This window comes from Diorhabda carinulata, chromosome 9 (assembly GCF_026250575.1).
Source record: "Diorhabda carinulata isolate Delta chromosome 9, icDioCari1.1, whole genome shotgun sequence".
Lineage (NCBI taxonomy): Eukaryota > Metazoa > Arthropoda > Insecta > Coleoptera > Chrysomelidae > Diorhabda > Diorhabda carinulata.
Genome location: NC_079468.1, coordinates 47,177 through 69,668, shown reverse-complemented (window position 1 = coordinate 69,668; position 22,492 = coordinate 47,177). Strand labels below are relative to the sequence as shown.

General features: G+C 29.8%; 2 protein-coding genes and 2 long non-coding RNA genes across 5 annotated transcripts; 3 read left to right on the top strand and 1 right to left on the bottom strand.

Annotated features, from left to right (window-relative positions):
* The first annotated feature begins 725 nt into the window (after positions 1-725).
* On the top strand, positions 726-3,881 carry LOC130897780 (cAMP-dependent protein kinase catalytic subunit 1-like). The gene is made up of 4 exons (XM_057806678.1): positions 726-1,060; positions 1,594-1,881; positions 3,218-3,458; positions 3,596-3,881. The coding sequence occupies exons 1-4, from the start codon at positions 754-756 to the stop codon at positions 3,816-3,818; spliced, it is 1,059 nt and encodes a 352-aa protein (XP_057662661.1). The 5' UTR covers positions 726-753; the 3' UTR covers positions 3,819-3,881.
* Positions 3,882-6,760: 2,879 nt separating this feature from the next.
* LOC130897959 (leucine-rich repeat-containing protein 40) lies at positions 6,761-13,044 on the top strand. Of its 2 annotated transcripts, none has more exons than XM_057806954.1 (3): positions 6,761-7,195; positions 11,924-12,235; positions 12,384-13,044. In XM_057806954.1, the coding sequence occupies exons 1-3, from the start codon at positions 7,036-7,038 to the stop codon at positions 12,545-12,547; spliced, it is 636 nt and encodes a 211-aa protein (XP_057662937.1). In that variant the 5' UTR covers positions 6,761-7,035; the 3' UTR covers positions 12,548-13,044. The 2 variants fall into 2 exon arrangements, with proteins under 2 accessions (XP_057662937.1, XP_057662938.1); XM_057806955.1 differs by lacking the exon at positions 6,761-7,195 and adding an exon at positions 10,276-10,436.
* LOC130897960 (uncharacterized) lies at positions 12,321-16,005 on the bottom strand. The gene is made up of 2 exons (XR_009059809.1): positions 15,458-16,005; positions 12,321-15,300 (listed from the first exon to the last, which is right to left on the bottom strand). It is a non-coding gene; the product is annotated as an uncharacterized LOC130897960 (long non-coding RNA).
* Positions 16,006-16,077: 72 nt separating this feature from the next.
* Positions 16,078-17,275, top strand: LOC130897896 (uncharacterized). The gene is made up of 3 exons (XR_009059805.1): positions 16,078-16,518; positions 16,573-16,783; positions 17,116-17,275. It is a non-coding gene; the product is annotated as an uncharacterized LOC130897896 (long non-coding RNA).
* Positions 17,276-22,492: the final 5,217 nt, after the last annotated feature.

Sequence of the window (22,492 nt, the reverse complement as noted above, 5' to 3'; positions counted from 1 at the left end):
GTAGTAAAATTGATATGACTTTAGTTCGAAATTGTACAATGAAATTTTTTAAAAATTAACTTTTTGAAAACCGTCGGTGGAGGAAAACTAACTGTAATGTGTAATAGAACAATCCGGAGTTGACCAGAAGCTTGAATAGCTTAGAACATAGATGAGTTGACTAAGTTCTACCGATATAACTACGGCAAATGCTCTTCCCAGTCCAAGGTAATCCAACCTAGAACACCGAGTTCGTCTGCATACGTTCAGGACGTCAATTTATCGGAATTAATTTCTTTGGACAAGTGTAAGTCTGTGGTATCAGTTACTAAAGAAAGTTTTTACCCATAGAAGTTCAAAATTAATATGCACAAGCATCTTCATACGGTGGCACCATTCGAATTAATCAAGTGTAATGGGGTTTATCGTATTTACATAAAAATAAAAGTTAAGGAGTTGATAATGTCTAATAAAAACAATACTGGATGAACGTGAGGGTTATTTAAAAACAAAAGGGCGTGGATTTATAAAAAATTGCGATTTTATACGAAGTGTTAATTAGTTACGGTTACCAATAAACTTTTCCTTGCTTCTTTTCTACAATTTATTTCATGCAGTTTTCCGCTCGATTTTCGTTGTTGATTTACGATTATTTCTGCTTCGTTCATTGGTAGCTCGGGAAAAAAAGGTTCCAATTGACACTTCGGTCGGTTAAGCGTCGACGTTTGGCTTATCAAAAGTGTCATTTTGACATAATACGTCGAGAGCAAAATCATGACGGATGAAAAGCTTCAAAAGCATTATTTAACTTTTGAAACGTATTTGAGAAGGAGTAAAAAAGAATTTGAGGGACGCATCGAAGGAGAAATGAAGATTACTGCGCAACTAGAGGATTTCAAATTGATGAAAGTATTGGGAACGGGGTCTTTTGGAAAAGTTATGTTGTGCAAATACAAAGAGGACGATAATATGTATGCTATGAAAATTATGGAAAAAGTTAATATTGTAAGAACGAAACAGGTGGCGCATACTATTTCGGAAATAAGATTTTTAGATGCTTTCAAGTTTCCTTTTATTGTAAGTAAGTAGATATTTCAGTTTTTCTTCGATGATTCTTGCTCTTATTTAAAACTATTCGGATACGTTTATAAGACTCGTATTATTCATTTGCGACTTAATTTTTGAAAAACTTGAAGAATAAGTTGAAAAAGCTGCTTTTCCAGATTAAAATCCACAAATTGATATTGTTTAATACCGCAAATTATAGTTTGTTGTCGCCAAACATTAGACAGGCAAATCTAATATTCCAAATTCCAAAATTTTTTTATCGTATTTAGAAGGTAGGTATCATATTGAACAAATTAAAAACCGTTAATTAATTATTGAATGATTTCGCGTTTCAACATTTTTTTGAGATTCAATTTCCAAAATTTCGAAAATACGTGCCCTTAATTTTGTCAAGAGTTACTAGACTTATTCAGTATTCCAAAACCTCCTAGAATCTAGAAAATCAAAACCGCCCAATTTGATTTGAGGTTTGAACTCAAAATCGCCTAATTTGGAAATATCTCGGTATTTTCCATACATTTATTTTAATTTGTTTTGTTATTTTAGGTTTACAACATTTTTTTAAAAATAACGTGTACGTATTTCTTGTAATGCCTTTTATTAATGGCGGCGAAATGTTTTACCATTTACGGTCACTAAAAAAATTCGAAGAACACTTGGCGAAATTTTATACGGCGCAAGTTATTTTATCTTTCGAATATATGCACTACTTGGGTATCGTTTATAGAGATTTAAAACCAGAAAATATACTAATAGATTCGTCGGGGTATCTTAAAATTACGGATTTGGGTTTTTGCAAGAAAATTGATAGCCAGAGGACGTACACACTTTGTGGTAGGGTAATACAAGATATAATATTATTATTGTTAGTTAGTAATTGGTAAATGGAATAACATTTACAGAGAATAAAATTAGCGTGAGATATACTACGAGGATTTATTGAATAATTCTCAGCCTGCAAAATTAAAACTTAAATATATACGAGGGTATATTGAAAAAGTCTTAGCCTACTATAGAACGAAACAAAATTTCAATGTCAAAATATTTTATTAGTCAACATATTCTCCTCTTAATTGGATACATTTATTACCTGCAACGTCTCTGGACCTTTCAAAAAAATTGTTTCTTCTTGCTCTGCAAACCAAACCTCCACGGTGGAAGAAAATTTACGACCTTTTAAACTTTTTTTCAGTTGAGGAAAGAGATGATAGTCGGATGAAGCCAAATCTGGTGAATAAGGGGGGTGTTCTAGTAATTCAAATCGTAAATCACGAATTTTTTGTATGAGATTTGTGTGTAGAGGCGTTGTCCTGCAAAAACAAAACCCCTCTGGATAGCTTTCCGCGTCTTTTCTCTTTAACTTAGTAAATCGTAGAGTGGTCAGTGATGTCGAATAGTAATCTCTACCCTTATCCAAAAAATCAATCATGATTACTCCATGGCAATCCCAAAAACTGAAGCAAGAACTTTTCCAGCAGATTTTTGGACACGAAACTTCTTAGGTCTTGGAGAACCGGAGTGTCGCCGTTCCATCGATTGTCGCTTTGTTTCTGGATCGTAGAAATGTACCCAAATCACATCAATAGTAACAATTCGGTTTAAGAAGTCTACGTCGTTTTTAATTCGAACACTATCGAACGCTTTTGGTCAACATTCAAACATTTGGGGATCCGTTTTGCAGCAATTTTTCTCATGTCCAAATTAACGTGAACTATATGATGAACGTGTCCGTTTTAGCCCAATTCAACGGTCTGATAAAATCACGTCATGAACTGCATCGATATTTTCGGGGATTGACACAGAAACTGGCCACCTTCCTGATAGGTCATCATCTTCAATGAAAAATTTACATATTTTGAAGCTTACAGTCCAATTTTTCACGAAGGACATTGATCACCAAGGGTATTAACCATATCTTCGTAAATCTGCTTACCTCTTAACCGTTTTAAATACAGGTACTTGATGATGGCTCGATAATTTATTGCGTAACTCTAGTTTACTTTTTTGGCGTCAAATTGTACACTAACACTTCTACTAAGTTATTGTTCGTTGCTATGGTAACGCAATATTTTGTTTATGCATGGAACCGGTCTAGGCTAAGTATTAGATATCAATACATCCTCGTATAAAATCGAAGACGGATAATTTTTGAATGTTTATTTTTATATAGGTACTCCCGAATATTTAGCCCCCGAAATCATTCTTAGTCAAGGATATAATTATTCAGTGGACTGGTGGTCATTAGGTATATTAATATATGAAATGTGCGCTGGTTTTCCGCCGTTTTTCGCTAAAGATCACATGAAATTGTACGAAAAAATTGTTTCGGGAAAATTTTCTTGCCCCCCACACTTTTCCAGAGCAGCGAAAGATTTAGTTACTAACATTTTACAAGTGGACAGAAGTAAAAGGTAAAATAAGGGTATTGAAATATGAAGAAAATAACAGACTTGTCGAGTTTTAGTTAACTCGAATAAATCGCTTTGATGTCTCTCAACGTAATTTGTTTTTGAACTAATAGGAACATTTTGAAATTTTTATTATTTAGGTTTGGAGTTATGAAAAGTGGAACGAAAGATATAAAAGGACACGATTGGTTTAAGGGTTTAGATTTTGATATCGTTTTCGCGAAAAAATACAAACCCACATTTATTCCTGTAGTTCAAGGTCAAGGAGATACAAAGTTTTTTGAGCCGTACGGAGATATGGATCTTCGTGAAGCGTCATTTAATGAATACGACGAGGAATTCAAGTCTATGAGCTTAAAATGATTTTTTTTTGTTTTTAATTATTGAAATTATTTTGTATAAACCCACGTTTATTTATACAAATACATATAATATGTCTTGTACTATTTTAAATAGTTTAGAAATATATTTTTTCTGAAGGAAGTTATTTCTATTTTTATTTAGATGTATCTTGGCATGAAAAATTCCTAATTTTGAAATTTGGAAGTTGACCAAACTTTAAATAGGTATATTATTATACTTTTCGTCTCATGACGAAAATTCTACGTTAAACATTAAAAGTAATAAAGAATATTTTGTAAATAAAACTGAATGAATATTCGATCTGTTTCAATCTAAACAAATTAATAAATATAATTATGGAGATTTCGCCAACAGTACACAATATATTAAATAATCTCATTATGGTTAACAAATTCTGGTAACCTGAATAGTCACAATAAAATATTCTGTAGTATATTTCCGTGTAAATAGTAATTATATGCAATTACGAAAATGAAAGGCTCCAATAAATAAATGAGTCAAAAATTTTTATTTCGTTAATCTTCATTAACACATTAGGTATGATATAACTAAAACTAATAATAAATCCTATGTGAAAGACTTTTTCTTGTAAAACGGCTGGACTTGACAAAACACACTCGTCCAATGGGATAAATAAGATTTTTTCCTGACCACTGACCCTTCATGGGATTTTTGAGGGCTTCGTTTTTATCCCTATAGTTGTAAATTTAACAACGTTGCCGTAGCTAATTACCGTAGTTTATAATTTTATAAGGGTGCGACATTGAGATCATTTCTGCATAAACGAAATATACGCAATACCATAGTAACGAACAATAACTTAGTAGAAGTGTTAGTGTAAAGTTTGACGTCAAAAAAGTAAACCAGAGTTACGCAATAAATTATCGAACCATCATCAAGTACTTGTATTTAAAAGGGTTAAGAGGTAAGCAGATTTACGAAGATATGGTTAATACCCTTGGTGATCAATGTCCTTCGTGAAAAATTGGACTGTAAGCTTCAAAAGATGTAAATTTTCCAGTTTCTGTGTCAGTTTCCGAAAATATCGATGTAGTTCATGACGTGATTTTATCAGACCGTCGAATTGGGCTAAAACGGATCTGATCTGAAGCACTGGATATTTCATACATCATATAGTTCACGTTAATTTGGACATGGGAAAAATTGCTGCAAAACGGATCCCCAAATGTTTGAATGTTGACCAAAAGCGTTCGATCTGTGCTCGATTTGAAAATGACGTAGACTTTTTAAACCGAATTGTTACCATGGATGAGACTTGGGTACATTTCTACGATCCAGAAATAAAGCAACAATCGATGATTCTCTGGTTCTCCAAGACCTAAGAAGTTTCGTACCCAAAAATCTGCTGGAAAAGTTTTTGCTTCAGTTTTTTGGGATTGCCATGGAGTAATCGTGATTGATTTTTTGGATAAGGGTAGAACGATAACTGGAGATTACTATTCGACATCACTGACCACTCAACGATTTACGAAATTAAAGAGAAAAGACGCGGAAAGCTATCCAGAGGTGTTTTGTTTTTGCAGGACAACGCCTCTGCACACAAATCTCATACAAAAAATTCGTGATTTAGGATTTGAATTACTAGAACACCCCCCTTATTCACCAGATTTAAATATACTTAAATATATACCCTCGTATATATTTAAGTTTTAAGCGTGTTTCCATTTTTCTCGTAAAGTGCGACTAAAAATAGAACTTTTTGGCAAATAACAACAAAGAAAATATATTTTTGTGTATCAAGGGAAATTCCAAAAGTCAAAACTGCGCAATTTGGTATAAAGGTGTAAGGCGATTGCTCGACCTCAATTCAGATTTTCGTGAAGAATGTTTTGGAAAATTGCCAAATCTTATTCTCAGAATATTTATTTACGTCTGTACACGGTCTAAACGATATAACATCGAACAAGACGACTTAGAAACAAGCTATTTTGGAAAATTTTCTCAATAAGCACATAAATACGTTATTTATGCTTTCATTTTATATTAAACAACAAAATTTCCGCTTTTTTTTTGTTATCTATATAAACTTAAATAGTTGTTATCGTTTTTTATTGAATCTAAAAGTAATTAAAAATACACTGGCGAGCAAAAAATTGAGGTCACTTCAGAAATCGCGAATCATTTTAGTGTCGATATTGATAAGGATTAGTAGTCAAATTGCTTCCGATGACTATGGGGGAACGTTGCATTTTTATGCAAGATAATGCGAGACCACATACAACCAGAATTGTCAGGAAGTAAATGGATGAGGTAAAAATTAGGCGGTGTGACTGGCTAGCCCACAGCCTAGATATGAATCCCATAGAACATGTCTGGGACGAGCTGATAAGATTGCTGTTGCAGGAATGGGATAACATTGACCAGAATGTGATCCGCATCTTAATTCAAAGTATACCGCGCCGACTTCAAGCAAGAGGAGGTAATACACGTTATTGCGGTCAAGTTTTTTTTTTATTTTGTTCCTTCCATATCTTTCCTAACAAAAAAATGTTGAATTTCGCCTGAAATGTTAGTTTTTTTGCTTTCTCAGAATAAATCATTAAATCCAAGAAAAAAAATGCATTTTTATTTAGTATAGAGTGTCACATTCATCTTACAAAAGCACATGCAACGATGTACAGTTCGCGAATACTATTTGCAAACGTAAAATTTCAAAGAACATAAAAATTCTAAGGTGACTTCATTTTTTTGCTCGCCAGTGTATAATTAAGGCGTAAATTTACCATTAATATTAATATCAATTGTTGAGTTGATTAAAAAATTGTTTATTATCTCCAAAAAGATGTTTTTTGAGTAAATTGGGGTAGTCTGTATTTAATGATGTGTAAAATTATTGAGACATTATTATCACCTAATTATTTACAAATAAAAAATTGGAAAAACAAGTAAAAAATCAAAAAATAGACAATTCGAATGAATCAAAACAAAAACACGGGACTTGTTACGACGCACCGGCACATTGCTCTTTTGCGTCTCGACGCATATCACGCTTAATTTTCAGACGCATCGGCTAGCAAGTGGGGAAAGGGGAAAGTATAAACAAAGCCAGTGGAAGAATATAAAAAGCCCGCGTCGCGTCTAATTACAAAACATTTGAATCTAATTGATTGTCAGCAAAAGTGATACCGAAAGTGCATAAAATCGCTCGTCGGTTATCAGTTTGTGATAGTTTTTTTTTTATATCGAAAGAAAAAAAATGCGTCCTCCGTCACAATATCCGCAGGAAATTGCTCAAGAAGCTGAAGGGGAACCGGATCCCAGGCTGGGAGCGATGATGATTTGTACCAGATTGGCCGGAAGGGCCGTAATACGGGTCATCGGACGTTGTAACGATGCTAAAGAAAATGAAAATCTTGGTGAGTGTTGTGAACGAAAAAAATCCAGTGATTCATCCGCGTTTTGTGAAATTTATTTATGTGATAACAGGGGTAACAAACAGGACGATTCGTTTTGTGGATACCGATTTAAACAAATTGCAGTAAGGTGGTTTCGATAACAGGAAATTATTCGATATATGTACTAAATACATTTTCAAACCGTGCACGTTTTAATAATATTCTATTTGAACAAAGAACGAACTTTGCGCGTATACATACATTCTATTACGCATGATTTTGATAAAAATTATTCATAACATTTATCTTTATTGTTATATACTCTATTTTGCACAAAATTTTAAATTTTATCACCGTCTTATAATAAAAACAAAGCAATTTGATAATATCTTAATTGAATTAGTACAATCTACAATGTACCTACAATTAATACAGTCGAACCTCGGTATATCGTAGCTATTTTTTAATAGTTTTAACTAACTTAAAAGAGAAGAATACTTTGTAAGTACACAAGATATTTTCTTCCAAGTACTAGCAGATCATTCTGGATGCCTCCAGTGTAGAAATGACATCTTAGATGATCATGGCTGTTTCAAAAACCAATTTCTAGTCCCTAAACAAGTCCCCTTCAAATGCTGAGGTTTTGTCCGGTAAGCACTGATAATAAAGTCCAGTTTTCGTCCCTTTTGTTGGTTCAAAAAGTTTTTCACACCACTGCATACACACATTATCGTCTACACTTGTACTTTCCCCGATAATTTTTTTGAAAACAATTTCATTCCTTCTCTTAAAGTTCTAAAGTCAGCCATTACTAGCACGTAAATTCGGTTTACCGAGTTCTTTAGCGAATTCTGTTGCTTTTTGTCACTTATCGATAAGTTTTTTTTCCACCCCGGCATTTACAGCTTTAACGACTTTCAGTTTTTCTTCATACGTAGTACGACATAAGACGAAACTGGAACAAACTGGAAACAAATGTGAGTGGGGTAGTTACAGGCTTACTTGAGAAAAATTGCCGTTCTGAGAAAGACAATGCTTCTCAGAACGCTCTGTTCAGGTTAAACGATTCATATTTTTTCGACTGGGCTTCGATATGTAGAGGTTTTCCTACAAAAACTTCGTCTTGTAGAGGTGCGGTGTAAGCTGAGGAATCTTGGAAAAATTGGTTTATTAAGGTCTTCTAAACCAATCTTTCGATATGTAGAGATATAAATAACATAGGAAAGATAGGCAGATTCAACGGGAATAGAAAAACTTCGGTTTATCATATATAGTAAAAAAAAAACTGAATGGCTTGACTTTTTTTTATATAATAAAAATTTTGTGGCGGCTGTTAAAACCATCTCTAGAGGAGGAGTTAGTCATCATTTGCTTTGTTCACAAAAATTCTATGTGGAAATTTCGAGGTTTTTCCGAAAATTTTTATAGAAGTCTGAACACATTTACGTATTTTCTGAATTAAATCTATAATTGGAAATTATATGGAAGTTTTCTTGACTGTAAAAAGACAAAAAACTATTTTTAATCTTAGTAAAAGTTACTACGAAAAATCGCTGGTAATAATTTTGAGGCAATATAATAAATGTGAAAATATTTCATGAAACCGTTGGAACTGTGAACATTGAAATTTATTTTGAGCGAAATTCAATGAGAATTGTAAGGAAATCTACTTAATATTTCATTTATATTCAAGCATATAACATTTTTTAAGATAAAAAAAGGCCTAAAATAATTTATTATCTTTGATTACTTTCTTTTTATTTAGTTTCTGTTATCAAGTATATCGATGTTATTAAATTAACGATATGTAAGTGTGCTTATAATTGAAGCTAGTTAGCCTTAGAAAAACCTTAAAAGGAATCGATTCCGTATTAAGTACTCTCATAAGTAAATGAGAAATCTAAACTATTTATGGTAAAAACAGGAAGGTACCTTGAATTGATGATACATTCGGTCGGTTGTTGAAAGATTGCTTCTCCTAGAATCCTTGAAATTTCGAACAATGTACCTCTATATCGTTTACAAAATTGGAATAAATATAATTATACAAATTATCAAGAATTTTAAATCAAAAATTATTTTCAATTTAATTACCCCGTTACAGGAAAATATTTAAAAATACGTTTTTTCATTTGGCAACGCTCGACCAGCTGTTATATTGCGGCGCAGTAACCCGCGTTTAGAAATAACTTTTTAATTATAGGTGAGATAGTTAAATTCTGACAGCCACTTCCGTGATCTACAAGTAATTGAACTCTTCACTAAAAATATAAATAATCCAGATCGAAATCCACTAACAGTATTATCATTTTTCTCAAATCTATCAACAGTAAATTAACAGAATAAATTTTTAACTGTTCCATACCATCGATATTAATTACTACATTCTTTTTTTTGTTGTCGATCTGTTGAAATAATTTTGTATTTTTATATATGATAGCAGAGAGTTAGTTCCTAGATATTCATTGGCTTTATGGCAAATAACTTAAATAAACAAAGATCGATCCATCTATTTAACTAAAAGTACATATTATCAAATAATTTCTTTAACATTAAACCGATAAAATTAAGGGAAAAACTTCCTTGTTAATTGCAGCGTGACGTTATCCAATTCGCTGATCAACAAAAATAAAAAAAAAAAAAACATCTGTTAACGTGATACTTTTATTGTTAAAGTATCTATTTTCACAATTTCTCCAACAGATAGATACACTTTCTTTTTTGTTACTGTGAATTTCCGTTCCCTTTTTAATTGTGTATCTGATAATTACTTCGTTTGTCTATGACTAAAAGAATTCCGGCGTTCCATTATTTGAGTTGAAAACCGCATATTACGTTTAATTTTTTAGATAAAAAACTATTTTTCACGTTATCTTAACTAACTTATAGGTATTTAAGAAGTAGTAGTAGTTATGTTTTGAATATTACAATAATTTATTCCGATTTCAACAATTATAACCTAACTTAAGAATAAAATTATACACGCAGAAAAATTTCTGATTAGAACGTGTGAAAATATTTTGTTTTTTTATTATTATTGATTATTTTCGTTATGCTTCACCACTGCTCGACATAGTACACAGCTTGTTTGAATAAATTTAGCAGTCGCTGTCGTATGTAGACTGTGGCGATTCTATAGATCAAAGTTTTTACGTAACAACCTTCAGTTGACTATTAATAGTTGTTTTACGAAACAAAATGGCTTCCGCTGTAACAAGAGTGATTCATAAATGCGAAGAGGCTACTAATAATAAAAATTTAGGTACGTTCTTTATTATTAAACAGCTTTTATTGCTATTTAAATAACTTTATTTTATATTTATAGTTAAAATATATTTTTTAGAACCCTATTTACGGTTTAATCCTCTTCTTTTTTACTCATCATCATTTCTCAAACTTTTTAACACAATTTTTTCGTATTTGAAGAATTAAAAGAGCACGAATTAGAAAATTTGCAAATAGAACTATAAATAACAAATTTCTTCTAGAATTAATTTTCTATTCTGATTACGCAAAACGTCGATCTTGCTCAACAAAACTAATATAATAGGTACTTTTGTATTTTAATCTGATGTAACTAATTAAAATGATGAGAAAGTTACCTCCATATGGTTGATAGGATAATAGGTAGGCAACAATAAATTCTGTTTCCTAGTCTTTATGTTTACAAGAGGTAATAAGATCGTTTTAGTATTCTAATTTCAATATTTCAGTTCAATTTCTTCATCTTAAATCACCATACATTTTCTATTGTCCAAAACTTCTAATCTATTATCAGAAGGCAGGAATATGTTGTCGGTCGATTTTTTCCTTCAATATGAGCTTGAGAGTTAAATATCTCGGTACTCGCAGGATGTGTACTAAATAAGATACTTTTCGTTGTTTGATTACCGCAATCAGTTCTCTTCTTCATTCGTCATGTGCTATGTGGTCCGTAGAAGTCTGGACAACAGCCACATTTCCATTGCTTCTATTCTATTTAAGGATCTCACTTTCAGAGACCACGTCTTCACAAAATACAGAAGGATTGGCCTTATATAACATTTTATCACTCTCAATCTAAGGCTTAGAGGAACATCTCGGCGGATTAGGAACTTATTAAACTTTGTTAATACTGTTTTTGCAATTGCTATCCGAGTTAATTTTAACTTCCTCATCGCAAACCAATTTTTCATTTAACGCATGATGTAAAGACTACAAGGTGTGTTCTTCCCGAGGGCTCATTTTCGACTCGTCCTGCGCATCTCTTTAGGAGCGAATTCTCATTGGCTGCTTCTCAGTTGGTGCGCAATAACACACCTTGTAGTTTTTACATCATGTATTCAATTCAAATGATTCAAATTGGCGCGTCGTTTTGGGAGCGAATTCTCATTGGCTGCTTCTCAGCTGGTGCGCTATAGCACACCTTGTAGTCTTTATATCATGATTTAACATATATCTAAGGTTAGGTTAGTTCAATTATCACAACGAAATTATGATAAAAAAAGTTTGTATGTGAAAGAAAATAGCTTGGAAGCAAGTCCATCAGCCACAGAATTTTTCAATTATAATGGTTAAAGAAAAATTACTAATTTCTTTGGAGTTAAAAAGACAAGCAACGGTAGAGCACCGCAATAGTATTAGCCCCAATCTAAGATAGAATGAAAAGAATATCTAATTGTTGATTCGTCAGGTACCTTTGTTAGGAAGGACGTAAACTTTTAATAGCATTAACAAAATTCGTATTATTCATAAAGTTTTTTGTTTCAGATTTATCTGATTGTCAGTTAATGCAAGTACCAGATGCAGTTTACCATTTAATGAGGCATACTGAGTTGAAATCCTGTGATCTCAGCGATAATGTTATCACTAAAATACCACCCAAATTTGCAACAAAGTTCAATCTTATCACAGATCTTAATTTGTCGCACAATCAAGTTTCAAAATTACCTGATGAATGCGTCGGGTTAGGAGAATTGGAGAGAATAGACATTTCTTATAATACTTTTATAGAACTGCCCAGCTGTATCTTTAAAATACCAAAGTTAAGGCACATTAATGCTAGTAACAATAGTATAGTTGGTAAGTAAAAGTTTAAATTTTCTTTTTAATTAAAACATTTTGTTTTATTTCATAATAGACAAAATGTTCATATTTTCATTTCACGTTTATTTCTGAAGTTACCTTAAATATACATATAATAGGTGTAAAATAATTTTCTTTGTTGTAGATTTGGACGTAGATTGTTTGAAAGAAGCTCCTTCATTAGAATCAATAGATCTCACAAACAACCCATTGGCGCCTAGAATATACGATCAATTGTCAAGAGTATCCCATTTACAAATTGTGTTATCTCCACGCGAAAAAGAGGATTGGGAGGATCTCACTATTTAATTTTTTAATATCTTGTGATTTGGTGCTATAGACTGAAAAGTCCAAAAGAAAAACAATAAGTTTGGTTAATGCTTGGCGTAGGGTCGTTTATTAATAAAAAGAAATGAATATTTTAAGTTACAAATTTTTCTTTTTTAAAAACAATAAAGAAAGTTAATTAAGTAATGTTCATTTGTCTAATACTTCAAAAATAACGACTCTCCCATGTATTTCAACAAGATATTTGTATTTTTATATAAAGGGTATTACGAATAGATGTAGGTAATTTAAAATGAGATTTATACTAATTTCTTTGGTACTTATTCAAAAGTACCTGATGTGTGGATATTTTTTTTGTACTGACTTCTTATTAAATTGACATAAAATTCTATACGTTGACAATAATTCTGGTTACCATCTAGTCATATGTTATGTGATAAGGATCATAATGTGTCCTTTGGTATTTAAGCGAATCGGATGTACTTTATACAACTATCAAATAAAAATGTATATCATAATTACGAGTATTTATTTTTCACTTGACTTCAATATATAGAAATTGTAGAATTTGCTTATTATGAAACAGGTATAATGATTTTAATTCTTGTTAATAAACTAATATAAACTCAGCTGAAACTGAAATAACCTTTCACATATTGTTGTTGTTACTAAACTAATATTTGAGTTTTCTCTTTCATACAAGACTTTCTATGTCAACGTGTCAAATATATTTTTTTCTGGTATTCGTTCATCTTGTTCGATAATTGGTAGATATAGGAAATAGAAAATAATTTGCTGTTTAAATTCAGTGCGCAATTTGTTCATGAAACTTAAATGCTTCAATATATTTTTTTCTCAAAAAAAAAAATAAACCAATGAAGTTGTCAAGAAAATTGAAAATATTTTTCAAGTGACTGATTGGTATTTAAACATTCACTTTTCAATTATTTAATTTCTTGTATGAGCTTCTCGGGGTACAATAATTCGTAGGTAGGTAGAAGATAGTTTCAAGGGTTGATATTTCAATATCTTTCGAGGGATTGTTATTCTATTTTTAAAATCTTATGTTTATTTTATGGTCCAAATGTAATATTTTGATAAATTGTGGAACCTTTCAGACCCTTTCTTTATCCTTCAAAGAATTTACTTTTTTTTGCTACATTTGTTATATCAAGAATATAAATGTGTTATTGAAAAATAACCCTCTACTACCTACTTTTTATTTGTTCCAAGAATGATACTGAAATTATTAGATGTCTTCGAAAACCAACCACCCTTTTTTGTTTATTTAAGCAAACTGATATACCTCTTCTAGATGTTTTCTTTTGTAATTCCTATTCTAAATGTATCCAAAATTCAGCACTTGATAAAGGCTTTATTTATAGAAAATGAAACAGAAATTTTCAAAACTTGAATTAAATTTAACACTGTATAAATTCTACGTTCTTTCTTTACTTAATAAACATTTTCATGTACCTACCTGTAATCACTAATGAAATTATATATGTATCTAGTGTCCTAAAAAGAAATTCAAATTTTTTGCTACTCATACGTAGATTATCATTAAATTTAATGAACATGGATACTTTAAACTATTGATTGGTGATACTTGGCGTTTTCTAATTTTATTATTAAAGTGATAATTATATAACTTCAATTATTTTGTATGGAGCTACACTATATGTAAAATTTTCATATTCAAAAATATAATACAATTTCAGAGTTTGCAAAAATACCTAAAACTATTTTTAGTATACGGGTAAGTTCTATCCATGTCGGTATTTAGTTAAAAGAATTTAATATTTTATGATGGACTTCCTTTTTCTTATTTTGAGGGATTGCAGCTTTATTATACTTTTATTGGTGCCGAAATATAAAATTAACTATTTTCTAGAAACATTACATTCAATGGAACCTATGATTTTACGATTTTGTCGCTGTCTACAGAGCGACGCTGGAAACTATTAATAGTCTTTTTCCTGTTATTCAACCAATATTCTGAATATTCTGTATGATACATTGCCTCTCCTTAAGAGTGAGACTAAATTAATCAAATTCAAATTTAATATTTTTAAAAACAACTATTTAATCACATCAGAAAAAGGAAAGTATAAAAAACGCGTGGTATCATGTATTTTCCCATGGAGATTCCGAAAATCACATCAGTTTTCGAATTTGAGCAATGAGACTATATTATATACAAATTTGATATTTAAAAAAAAAACTATCTAATCACATCAGAAAAAAGTAAGTATCCAAAAAACACTTGGTATCATGCATTTTCTCATGGAGATTCCGAAAATCACATCAGTTTTCGAACTTGAACAATGGTTTTCGTGGAAATTCAATTTTATTGTTTGATTTTTACTGAACGTGTTTTTGTAGCGCCTACATATACGCAATCAGTTATACAACTCGCTTTTTATTCTCAATTCCCGATCACCAAGTTTCACATTTTCCATTTGGAAATCTGATTGTACAGCATAGGCATCTTTGAAATTGACATATCTAAATCCTTTTTCCATACTGGTACCAGGGTCTCTGACAATTCTAACAGCTGATTCTATCAAACCACAAGGTTCAAATAATTTCCATAACTGCTTTTCTTCAGCTCCCTAGATCTCAAAGGAATATTCAAAAATATGTATGACATTGATTATACTTACAGAAATTCAAATTTCTAACAAATATTGCCTTGCACTAATCACACAAATGCTTTTCTTTGAAAACATCACCATTTTGCCGCATTTTGAGCATCTTCTTGTTTGACAAATCTGTAAAAAATGAAATTTTGTTTGTTAATAATTTGTCTTTCTTTGCCTTCTTTATTTTCAGACTACGTTCTAAACTATCTTTTCTATTTACTTGTTTTTCTTCACCGTTAACCGATCTATTTAAATGGCTGCTAGCTGATAATTTTGTTTTCTTTACCTTAATTTTTTTGGACTTCGTTCTGTATTATCCTTATCCTTATTTAATTGTTCTTTTTCACCATCAACTGTGCTGCCATCCATCAGTAGATACTTTTTTTTTATTTTTCATTTTATTAGAAATTATTGATGAAATATTATCTACATTCTCTCGTTGTTGATTATCACTCATACCATTTTTTTCTTTGCGTTTTTTCTTCCTCTTTTGTTTTCAAAATAGATTCCGAGCTACTCACTTCATTATCGTGTTAATTTATATTATTTTTACTAGTTAATAAGCATGTTTTTTTTCAGATTTTTCAGATGTTTCCTCCCTCGTTTACTTGTTGTTGATATCCAACTTTCTACCCTTACCTTGTTTCTATTCGTTTAGTTTGACTGAAATTCTCTTGACTTTAATTTTATCATCAGTGTTATTGAATCAGCTATACTTCCTACAGTATAATCCATCACAAAATATGTAATTATTTTGAGTTTACACAAGAGAAAATATAAACAGAGAGAGGTTAACTTTTTTAACTAAGCAATTCTTATTTTTTCTTCAATATTAAATTCTTCTTTTTCGATCGAATATATAGTCTTCTTTTTTATTTAAATAAAATATTGGTTAGATGTTCATCTGTCAAATATTAAACTCAATGGAATGATAAACTAAATATAAATGAAATTGATTGAAATATAATATAAATGAAATAAGATTATATTAAGGTTAGGTTCATTTTAGGAATTAGGGTTTGTTATTGGGCTATAACAATAACTCTGTTCTATTTATGACTTATAACTATAATTTTAATTCTTGTATTATTCATCATTAACACTAAATTCGTAGTAGTACATGTAAATTATATTTTTTATATCTATGTAAACATAATTTAATTATATTTTCATGATATTTTAACGGGAAGGAAAAGAAATGCTTAAAATCAGACTGATATATTTTATATGGGAAATTTGAGGATTTGCACTCAAAACGTGTCTAAAAATTTGTCATTATTATTTGATAGAATGTATAATAAAAAACGTTGATGAGGACAGTTGCAAGTAAAACATTAAATTTACCAGGTATTAAATAAATTATTTAATTAAATTCAAATTAGGATAATGATCATTCTGCAGGTTAAAGTTTATTCTGGAACAGCACATCTAAAGGACCTAAAGCAACTGTTTCAGGCAAATTAAAGTTATTGATTAAGTTATGGAAGACACTTCAATGTTACCATCGATGAATATGAAGTCTGAGAAGTCTCGGCTGGATTCATCTTGAATTGTAATACATTTGAAAACAAATATGAAACTTGAGCTGACAACTCTTAAATTGAAAAAAAAGGTGAATATGTATCTGAATGTCTCAAATTTCATCAATATATTGCTTTTCTAATTTATTCGATGTTGCATTGAACTTTGAAAAATTCTTTTTGTATATTCATATATTTGGCAATCGTTTTATGATAGAATAATAAATCTCCATGTATTTGGTACAAATGAAAACAGAACTGCTTAAAGCAAAGATGTATTCTAGATTTGCTTTTTTTTATCAATAAATTTCTCATGCAAGTTATCAGTTTTATTATATTTCAACTGCTGTCATGAATGTTTTTGAACTCTTAAAAGTTGATCATATATCCGCCTGTTTAAATTTTTGGCCTTTATCAATTTCAGATTTGAAGAGCACATTATTGTCTCCAATATAAAAGCAGCCAGTGTTCCTGTATGAAAGTGTTATCAAAGATAAGGATGGAAAGGGTCAATTTCATTACTATTCAATATCCTGATGTTTCTTTTAATGAGAAAATAAAGTATTAAAAATGAATACACCAAACCAAGTGACATTTATGTTAGTTGGAATATCATTTTAATATAGAATAAAAGTTCCAAAACTGTAGCATCTTATTAGTAGTTTTACATAAATGAAAATAAGTGTGTTAATAAGTCGAAAATTATTCCAACAGTTTGATCAACTATTAAATTATCAGGAGATAAAGCATGGTGGAATGTGAGTATGGATTAGATTTTCTGATTCATTTAGTATCAAACTGAAAACAAAATTTCGAAATGGAAGATGCCATTTGTGCAATTTATGGGAGTTACATCTTTGTGCATTGCTTACTTGTAATGGACTGTTATGGATTTCACTCGAATTAAATCAACATATATTTGTTAGAGTACAGCCTTGATTTGGATCCAATAGAGCAGCACCTCTGGGATGTTGTAAAAATATTAGTTTTGTATCTTTATCCTTTTCCAACGAGCCTCCTGAAGTTGGAGGTTCTTATTTTCTTTTCAAGGGGAAAACATCACTTAAACAACCATCCAAAACTCAATAATCCTTTTAGAACAAATACAAATCACGTTACTAAAGTTAATTTTTTTTTGGGAATAAGAAATTTTTTTATTTTTATAATTTTATTTAATGGTCAAATCTCGTATAATTTTGAAAGTTTAATTTAAAATGAATGTTTTGTGTAAGATTACCTTTAATCATATCACACGAATGGATAATTTTAAAGTACTGAAAAAGATATCGAGAAAGGGGTAAAGAGAAAAAAGAAAGAACAATTAAGAAATGGGGATAGAAAAGGTAAAGAAAGGTATAAGAAAGTTTGGGAGGAAGAGGCATATGACAGGATCAAATGGAGAAAAGCGGCCTGTCTTATATTATATAGAGTGTCTCACATAACAACCGACTCATAGCAGAGGCGTATAGGGGTTGTCAAAAAAAGATGATTGGGTTTCTCCCCTATGACTATTCGAAATATAGGTTAGAAAAGGAACTTACATTGTGGATGTACCTCGTATTAAGGAAATACTAAAATCAGTTATTAAAACTTTTTATTCAAATTTTTCTAAAATTTTCGATCCGAATTATTGCATCAAATTTTGATTGAAATGATTTTTTTTTTGTTATTTATTGAGTGAGCAGAACTTTGATCAGTTGTTGTTGGTTTTTGTACTTTTGGGAATTCTAGGAATATTTTATTGAGATTAATATAGTTACAGATATTAATTATTGAAGAAAAATAGATTGAATTTATTTTTGAATAACTTTTTTAACATTCAGAAAGTTTTAACAAACATCCAATTAAAGTTACAAGACAATGTTTTCGAAATCTTTAGGGATCTTTTGAAATATAAAGTTAAATGTGAATATTTTATTTGTTGTTGTTAATCTCGATAGAATTGATCATGTGATTAGAATTTTGTGTAAAAATTAGGGAAATGGAATGAAATATGAAATCGAAATATACAGGAAACAGGGTTAAAAAAAATATATCTTTCCTTTGTGGACAAAAATATGTGAGTACAAATCATTTTACGTATCAGATTAACTCCCTAACTCTAAATCATACACTTCAATAATATTTGTTTAGTTAGTCAAATTACTTATAATTTTACCTTCTTTAAACATTATTATTGAAAAGTAATGAACGCTCTGTATAATTAGTATCCAAGCAAGATTTATACTCAAAGATCGTAAAATTAAACCTCATTTTGGAAAATTTTCTCAATTGTTTCAAAGGATTTTTATAATCTGTTTGAATTCCTTTTCACTGATTAGTAATTTTAGCCAATAGGTGTATGTTCAGAAAAACAATGGTTATTCCATAAGAAATTGTTATGGTGTTGTAGAGTGTTTATAATTCAATGTTTTTAATGGTTTACAATAGATTCTGATGTGTTTATTTTAGAAATCTTTCCTTTATATTATATTCTGTTATTGACCAATATTAGATCCTTTTTTTTTGTTGAAAGTATCCTTGGGTTGATATTCATATTTGAAAAACATCACGTCGGGTGCAGTTTTGGAACTCTTTTTGTCTGTTTGTAGAATAGTTTGTTTACATTATATCGAGGGTTTAATACCGATAACGAGAAATGACCTTGCAGCCCCTTTTTAGATGCCTTCATCTTTGTTGGAAGAATTTCTTAATTACTTCACATTTCGAATTTATTTTTGATATTCATCAGAAAAATAACGTTTAATAGAATATTTTGTGATATCGTTTGTCAAATTTGGGGATGAGGATAACCCTACATTATGGGAAGTTTTAAAATGACAGAATTCTCGATATAAAGTTAATAAAAATGTTTTGATTTGGTCTTTATACATACTATGCAGCTAATTTTTTGGAACTTGAAATAAATTTCAGTAACATTGCTTCAAATTCTACGATCCTTAATTAATATAAAAATTTTTATGTAACTGTAATCACTAATGAAATTACTAATTCCAAAAACGAAGATATGTCGTATCACATCAAAAGTATACAGATTCCCAAAAGGAAATTACTATCATTTGCTGCCCACAACCTATACTTATATAGCCATTTAATAAAAAGTTATTGTGAATTGTAATAATTAAATCTATGCCATATTTTATTGTATATATTATATCTATTATCACTAATTATTTAAAACTTTCTTAGAAATATTATGAAAAATATATCTTGCTTCCTATTGCTTTACTTATTTAATCTTTGAAAACACTGTTTTATTCAATATGGAAATTATAGAACAAAATATGTAATATTTAATTACTTATTATTTAATAAATCAAACTTTACATCTTCAAGTTCATTGACTCCTTTCGAATTCTTTGCGAATGTCTAGACTTGTTTTTGACTTGCGCACTGTGAATGTTGAAGTCACAAGCTTTAAACAATGCATTTAATTATCGAGATAATAAAACTTTGACAGTATTACAAATTCGGGCAGACATATTTGATGCTAAATTTTCTATTCGTAAAATTCCGTGTAATTTTGTTTTCGATTGTGAAGTGAAAACTATTTTCTTATTGATATAGGTAAGATATAATTCTCTTTATGTAAAAATTAACGAAATTTGTCCAATTAAAGTTTCCAGGAAAATGAACGAATTTAGTGTATTACATTTTATCGAAAGATAAGTAATTAAAATTTAGCATTTTCTTCAAATAGTTTCAAATTGTGTAAATCATCAATTTACTTATAATCATTAAACAAACGATAATCTAAAATATAGCATCAAAAAGTTCGTTTATCCTTGTCTGTCTAGACAGCATGTCGGCCATCTTTGTAGGTCGGCGCAATTATTGTTCACGTCAAATCTTTTAAACTGTAATGTGTTTTTTCATATAAAAATATATATAGATATTAATACCAAAATACCTTATTTCGATTGTAGTACAAAATAGTTATTATTAGACAAATAAAATACAGAGATACCGGATCTGTTTAATAACGACAAAAAAATCTTTCGATTTCTAGTTTTAAAAATGTGACTAATGTTGGAAATTTTCAGTATATCGATAGAAAATAGTTTTTATTTTAAAATTTTCGTGGAACGGATTGAAAATAAACATTAAAATTGATTTGTTTTTCTTTGATGCTCGTATTCGTGGCGTGGCTTTGTTTTTGACTACCAATGTTAACATCAATAAGTTTAAACAATGCATTTAATTATTTAAATAGTGAAATTTTGACATTGTAACTAATTCGGGCAGACATGTAAATTTTCTATTAGTCAAATTTCGTGTAATTTCATTTTAGATTGTTAAGTAAAAACTATTTTCTTATTGATATAGGTAAGATATAATTCTCTTTATGTAAAATCAACAAGAATTATCCATCTAAAGTTTGTGTGAATTCAGTTAATTACATTTTATCGAAAGCTACGATTTTATTGATTGATTTTTTACATATAATAATAATAATAATAATTTATACATGGAGTAACAGTTTAGAAATATGACTTATATATAATTATTTGTGGAAAATAAATATAGGTTAGAAAAGGTTGGTGTAACATGGTTATACAATATTAGAATAAATTAGAAAATATGTGGGTTATTTAGATTTACAGGGCGACGAGAAATTTTGGAATGGTTGAAAATAATGAATGTTATTTGTACTAGAAGTAATCTCGAAACAAAAATTCTTGTATATTGCAGCATTCAACTTCTAATTATTGTTTACACAAAAACACTCTGTATTCAAAGAGTGGTGAATTTCGGTTTCATCTATATTTAATCGAAATATCTTTTTCTTTTGAGTATATTCAAAATTATAAACCAAGTTGTCCATGTATCAAGACATGGCAATATCAAAATTTATTTTTGTTAAAATTTGTGAATAAATTAGTTTATATTTCATATTAATAATTTCTAAAAAATGTCTTAGGCTTCTATAGTTATAGTCCATTACGCCCTTTCGAAAAAATATTCTCACATCTGTGAACCAGATGTTTTATTGCTGAAGTAGTAGGTAAAGATATGGATTTTTCCAATAAGACCCATTTAAAATGTACAGTTAACAAAATAATAAAGTAATAAATATTATAGGTTCGGACGGTTTTACAATTTGTACAGAGCTGGCCGAAAGAACTATAGTTTACTAACATATTTGGCAAGATTGATTATCAAATTTTGAGGAAATGCTGATATTTTTAACGTCTCTCCAAAATAATATGTCTCAAAAATTCTTCTCTAATTTATAATTGTTTTCTTGGTAAACATAAACTTGGAAAAACAATATGAGAATTTCGAAGTTTCGAGGATTCACAAACTGAGAATCTTTTGAGTCGTTTAATAAAGCATCTTCTTCTTCCATTCAAATCCAATTTACAGAAAATCGTTGTTTATATTATTGCAGCTATGTTACAAAGTAGGGGTGTTCATTTTGGAGGAAATAGAGATCATTTTTTTAATAACCATCATCATTTTGTATTAATGCGGAATCAATTCTTTATACACACTTTTGATTTACATAAAACAATATGGAAATAATCTCAAATCATTCTGTAAGATAAATACACGAAGAAAATATGACTTTTCAATGAAACCGTTACTGTTAGAAATTATCTCTTCATTTAATAAACTTTTTGTCATCACCCCTTCATTTGTTTAGAATCGCTTTTGACATTTTATACACCAAAAATTCTTTTCTCTTCTTATTAATCGAATAACTAAAGCATTTTTCTTCATATTTGTATAAAAGTTGATTGGTTCTAAAACAATAATTTAATTTTCTTACGAATTTTCAACAAAGTTGAGTGTTATTT

Excerpts from the sequence above, each read along its gene's own strand:
- LOC130897959 (XM_057806954.1), top strand. The coding sequence starts at position 7,036 with ATGCGTCCTCCGTCACAATATCCGCAGGAAATTGCTCAAGAAGCTGAA. Across the intron at positions 7,196-11,923 it reads TAAAGAAAATGAAAATCTTG|ATTTATCTGATTGTCAGTTA; the intron begins GTGAGTGTTGTG and ends TTTTTGTTTCAG. Across the intron at positions 12,236-12,383 it reads TAGTAACAATAGTATAGTTG|ATTTGGACGTAGATTGTTTG; the intron begins GTAAGTAAAAGT and ends TCTTTGTTGTAG.
- LOC130897780 (XM_057806678.1), top strand. The coding sequence starts at position 754 with ATGACGGATGAAAAGCTTCAAAAGCATTATTTAACTTTTGAAACGTAT. Across the intron at positions 1,061-1,593 it reads CAAGTTTCCTTTTATTGTAA|GTTTACAACATTTTTTTAAA; the intron begins GTAAGTAGATAT and ends TTGTTATTTTAG. Across the intron at positions 1,882-3,217 it reads GAGGACGTACACACTTTGTG|GTACTCCCGAATATTTAGCC; the intron begins GTAGGGTAATAC and ends ATTTTTATATAG.